This window comes from Hyaena hyaena, unplaced genomic scaffold, assembly GCF_003009895.1.
Source record: "Hyaena hyaena isolate Hyena2069 unplaced genomic scaffold, ASM300989v1 scaffold_99, whole genome shotgun sequence".
In the NCBI taxonomy this organism is placed as follows: domain Eukaryota; kingdom Metazoa; phylum Chordata; class Mammalia; order Carnivora; family Hyaenidae; genus Hyaena; species Hyaena hyaena.
Window position 1 is genome coordinate 2,954,941 of NW_024080731.1, and position 6,000 is coordinate 2,960,940.

A 6,000-nucleotide genomic window follows, 5' to 3' on the forward strand; every position below is an offset into this window, starting at 1 on the left:
TTAATTAAGTGTTCATTTAAGTGAGTTAATCTTTTTGCACTTGTTCATATTACTTGTAAAAAAAGAAATTAAATTGAAACAAAAATATTTGCTCCTAGTTTCAAAAACAAATAGTACATTTCTATCATTTTCTTATAAAGGCTTTGTGATATTTAATAAAATACTGAGAGTTAGTTCTCTATGTCTAGTCCAGGAGGAAATGAACAAACACTGTGAATTTTGACTTTATTCCTTGTCTCTTCCCAGAATGAAGGAGTTGTAAAGCTTTATAATGAAGGCTGTTGCAAGATCTGTAAGTGAGGACATATTACATGCATTAATTTGATAGATTAGTTTTAATTGCTCATGGTGACTTTGATTTTTCTCATAAAATTCAGATCCTATGATGCAAGGAGAGAAGCACGTTTTATAATGTTATTATTTAAATGCCATGTGGTTACTTACTTTGTAATTTAGTCTTCTGGAGTATGAATAAAGTATTTTTAATTTAGATGAATTTCAATTTAAATATTAGAAATTTCTTTATTGTTGTATTTCCCAAAAGGTATTGCATGGGATTTTAATCGGTTTTAAGTTTAAAAGGTGTCTGTGGTATCAAATTTGCTTGGAACATACTGTACCACATAAAGTTAAGTAGGTTATGGTGAGAATGGCATTGTGACTTCAATAAAGACCTTGGATTCTATAACCCCATGTTAATTATTAAACAAGTAAGTACATTATGTTATCTGAGGGCAGATAGGGGAAATTCTATGCAACTGACCACAATACTACCATTTATTACCTACACTTTTGATACACTGCCCCCTGCAGTGTAATTGCAGCTAATTTTCACAAAAATTCTGGGAGGTAGGAGGGAAGGTCAGTATGATCTCCCCTATGGATAAGGAAATGAAGGTTCTGAAAAGTTGATTGCTCTAATCAGTGATGGCCTGTCCAATGCCTGGGTCTAGGACCTTTCAGTTCTGTCAAGCTCTCTGACATTGCAGAATAGGACCAGACTATCTCAGTTTCTCCCATCTGACATGTAAGGACTTGTGAAATAGTTTCTGCTTTGATATCACAGAATTCTTGTCTTCAGTCTTTGCTTCTGGGTGACGGGGCTATCTTGGAGGGACTGGATGTGGGCTACTACAGGTGCTGTGCTCAACAAAATATGTTGCAATAGTCTTTAAGGAATGAATAGGAAATGCGTCTAGGTACAAATAAGTTCAGCCAACTAACAATAAATGTATGCTGTCCCAGTTATATTCATTGCACAAATTAGCTTATCAAACCGATTTCTATTAAGTGCTTGCCATGTATCAGACACTCTTTTAGGCCCTGGGACTATGATCGTGAATGAAACAATACCTGCATGCCTTGTGCATATTATCAAAAAGGGGAAGAAACAATGAACACATAAATATATACCATTATGTCAAGTAGTGATGAGTGATATAGAGAAAAATAGTACAAAATAAAAGGGATGGAGGGTGGGAAAGCAGGTTGCTAACTGAAGTGAGTGGTTAGAGAATGCCTGTGTGGTGAGGTGTCATCTGTGTAGAGACTGAATGTCTCTGGGAAGTCAGCCTGGAAGAATAAAAAGTATTGAAAGCAGAGGAAACAGCAAAGATTGGTTACGCACAGGGGTGAAGGTGACAGAAAGAAGAGGGTAGGTACCTTAGAAGTCATGTTAAAATAAAATTTCTTTCTTGACGAATTCTTCCTTCTTCCATGGGAATAGAAAGGCTAATAGAGTAACTAACCACTGAGTGAAAGCATCATAAGGTATACACCAGCCTGCCCTCTGCCACCAGCCCTGAACCTCTGGCCAGGCTATAGTTGGGGGGCTGGAGAAGGAGAAAGAACAAGCATAGGAGTCTGAGGTAGAGTCACACATAAGATGGAGGAAAACCAAAAGAGGGTGTTTTTAGGAAGCCAAGTGTGTAACGTGTTTCAAGGAGGAGAGTGTGAGGGACTGGATCAAATGCTCCTGAGAAACTAAGTAGGAAGAGAACTGAGATGCGACTCCAGTTCTCTTAAGGAGACAGCTTAAGTTCAGACAATCTTTGCTAGTCATCTCTGCTTCAACCTAATTCAACTTTTATATATGTTACATGTTGGAATTTCATATAAGCACTTAAAGATTTTGTGACTAAACTAGTTTGGAAACTGGAGATCTAATTCCAGTCTTTTGCAAACAAGAAAACTCAGCAGAATGATCTCAGTGAGTGTCCTAAAGTAGCAACCCAAGTTCATAAGAACCTTGGTGTTTTCACATCCTGATTCAGGGATTATTTGCATCCACTCTCATCTAGTGTTAAATATATATTCTTGGATGTATTATCAAGTGATAGTCCATCACAAACATAGAGGTATATTAATATATCATTAATTAATATAAAGTCTTTTAATGTGAAGTCATAGAGATCATTTCAGAGCCATAAAACCAAGTATATGACTCATCCATACATTTCAAATGGTTGATAAATAATTCGATTACATTCATGTATGATTTTATATTAAAACCTATTAAGATAAAGTGGTTCTAAATGTTTTTAAATTTAAAATAGATTTATGTATATATGTATAGATGACTATTATGTACATGTATATATACTTCTATAATGCCTCGTCCTAAAAACTACTTCATATTTTTAGAATTTTAAGTATATATTTTATTTATATATAATAAACACAGGTTAATGTTAGCTTTATTACATGTGTGGAATGATTTATGATGATGATAACTATTCTAGGACAATCAGATAAAGAGATAAGTATATATTAGAAATATGAGAAAATCTATTTAGAAAGTGAAAACAAATATTGAACATAAAATATATGAGGGAAACTTTTAAGTACATCTTCACATAGAAACATATTTTACTTAATATATACATCATTTACTTTAATATATTCATCATGTTTAATTGAGTTAAGAAATAACTTGACATGGGCCTTCAGATGAATAAATACATTTTATATTTTATCAGGCAAACGAGAAGAAAGAATATGCCAGAAAGTGATCATTAAATCAATCATAAGGAAACAGGACTGTATAAGTCAAAACCCTGTAAGTAGAAAAATATAATTTGTCACATAAAGGTCATGTATCTTTCCAAAAGTACATACATCACAGCACTAAATATGTTTGTAAACCAACAAAATGCCAATAGTCACAATATTTAACTTTGAGACTAGACAGTGTAATGTTAAAATATTCTGTTTGTGAAGAAGTGTGAATTATTATTAGCATAAATAATCAATAGTTCTGAATCATAACTGCAATCTAGAGGTGGAAATTAAAGCTAAATATATCTGACTACATATTTTCTTAACCATGCAATTTTACTCAGCAAAAAAGTCCTAGTTCTAACTTTATTCTGTTTGGTATGACCTCTCCAATACTACAGTCTACACGAGCCATGATATAATACAGATTACCATAGAATCATTAGATTGTGATGAACATGTTACATATACCTGTCTAGTTGTGTATTCGCACATATTTCATAGTTTGATTTACATCAGCTTTACTGTCTTAGGCATCACCATGGTATATCTCTTTGACTTATTCGAGTTACTAAGTTTCAACCCAGTATTTTTTGCAGTCTTCTAACGTACAGAAGCTTGAGAGTTAAAGTGATAATAAAGTTTTGCTTTCATTTGATATCTTAGTAGAATCAAATAGCCAGTTTTTAAAAATTTTAAGAATTCTCTTCTCATTGTCTCTCCTTACAGATAAATGTTGCATCTTGTGATGGAAAATGCCCATCTGCTACCATATATAACATTAATATTGAGAGCCATCTAAGATTCTGCAAGTGTTGTCGTGAAAATGGAGTGCGAAACTTGTCTGTGCCTCTGTATTGCTCAGGAAATGGCACTGAAGTCACGCACATTCTTCAGGAACCTATAGACTGCACCTGCCAGTGGAATTAAACTGTTGGTTTCCAGGAACTCTATGCAACAATCATAATGTCAAGTGAAGTTAACTTTTAACACTATAATTTAGGCACTGGTAGATTTATTCTGTTTAACAATAATGTATTTTTCAGACTATTGGGGTATGGCAAATGAATGCTTGGTACAGAATATATAGAATTTCCTATAAAAAATTAGATTTATTGATTTACTCTATTTTAAAGAATCAAATGATTTTAAGTCGTTCAGCTGAAATGCAGTTATGTATATAATTGCAGTAGGATCAGCCACGGGATTCTCATCAATTAGAAGGTTATTTTGCGGAATTCTTTCACTTTCACCCAGTAGTGATTTTTTTATATACAAAGTCTGCCAAAGCTTTGGTAATAGTACTTAAGGTAATAGTACTCTTTGGGGCCCCTGGATGTCTCAGTCGGTGTAGCCTTGGACTTAGGGTCAGGTCATGATCTCATAGCTCATGAGTTTGAGCCCTGCATCAGGCTCTATGCTGATAGCTTGGTGCCTGAAGCCTGCTTCAGATTCTGTGTCTCCCTCTCTCTCTGCTCTTCTCCTGCTTTCTCTTTCTTTCTCTCTCTCTCTCTCTCTCTCTCAAACATAAAGATTTAAAAGATAAAAAAAGATAATACTCTTTTATCACTACTGTTTAGTCTGGTAAATGTAATCAGCTAAAATTGGCATCTGGATAGTTATAGAGTGGGATGCTTAGAGACAAATCATAGAACTACAGGATTTTAGGTTATGTAAAGCCTGAATGAATATTAGAGTTGTTTCTGCAAATTTCTCTCATTTTGTGGGTGTATCAGATCACCAGAGAAGCTGTGTGACTTGTACAAAGTCATTTGGTGTGACAATATAGTGAAATCATATTGACAGTTGGGTTAATTCTAGGCCTTTTATATTCCAGTCCTATGCTCTTTTCTTTTGAACAATACAATAAGGTGTCTATCACAGAAGTTTTGATTCTTTAAGAGTGTGCTTTGTATAGAATTCAGGATTTTAAATTCAATTTTTTTAAAGTAAGGAAAAATGCCACACATACATATGTATATACATACATATAATAGTGATCCCAATAATAGGAAATGGAGAAATGTAGCATCAGTTGCAAAATAGAGGAGGGATATCTTAGACTTTTATTTTTTATACCATTAAAACTGTTATTAAATATGTTGTTATTATTTAACATTTAATTAACTGTTTGCTATCTCGTGGATGTATGATTTTTGATATGTATTTGCATACGATTGAAGTGTGCTATCTTGCTTTTCATGCTGCTGCTTTGCCCAGGAGGAATGAAATAAAATTTGAATGTATTAATAATTCTACACTGGAATGCCTCACTTTCTAAACATAGTAGACTACTGAAATTTGCAAGGGGCATATCTGAGATCTTTGCAAATCCCCCAATTTTCTGCCACTTGTAGTATATACTTATCTAAGTTTCCTCGTCTGTAAAAAGGAGAGAATTCCCTGCTTGTTTTGATAGTTGTGGGGATCAAATGAAGTCAGACAGCAACAAGAGAATAGTAAAGTTGCATTGAAAAACAGATGCAGGTGCCTGATGGACTAGGTTCAGATTTTAGCTAGGTGAGTTGCTTCTGTTTCAAAATCATGATTCCCAGAAAAAAAAAATGCAACTTATTAGATATTTTGGAGCTCCAGGGTTAGCTAAGTATGAATGAAAGAATCAAATCAACACTGTATCTGCAAAGTCCCAGTGACTACTCTCTATAAAAATTGATGATATCTTATTTGTGCTTAATAAAAGAGTTTCATTTCATCTAGACTTAACATTTCAGTATTCTTTGATTCCTGCTAGCATATTGATTGAGTCAAATGTTTTTGGTTAAAATAAACTAAACTGTTATATACCTCAACTGAGGCACATAATGTATATTGTCTATTACATATTTATTTATCTTCATGCTCTGTAAAATATTTGTTATTAAATTAAAAACACTAAGTCATGTTTAAACCTATCTGTGGGAAAAGGGAAATATTGTCCTAGAACATCATAAACATTCTGAGACACAACAAATACTTATTGAGTACTTGCTGTGTACTGGATGC

The 6,000-nt window shown here is 33.6% G+C and overlaps 1 protein-coding gene across 1 annotated transcript in view; it reads left to right on the top strand.

Annotated features, from left to right (window-relative positions):
• Positions 1-3,994, top strand: part of OTOGL (otogelin like) — a 145,092-nt gene extending 141,098 nt beyond the window's left edge. Inside the window, 3 exon segments of the mRNA XM_039235570.1 lie at positions 247-292; positions 2,979-3,058; positions 3,727-3,994. Coding sequence (XP_039091501.1) covers positions 247-292; positions 2,979-3,058; positions 3,727-3,927 — 327 coding nt within the window. The 3' untranslated portion in view covers positions 3,928-3,994.
• Positions 3,995-6,000: the final 2,006 nt, after the last annotated feature.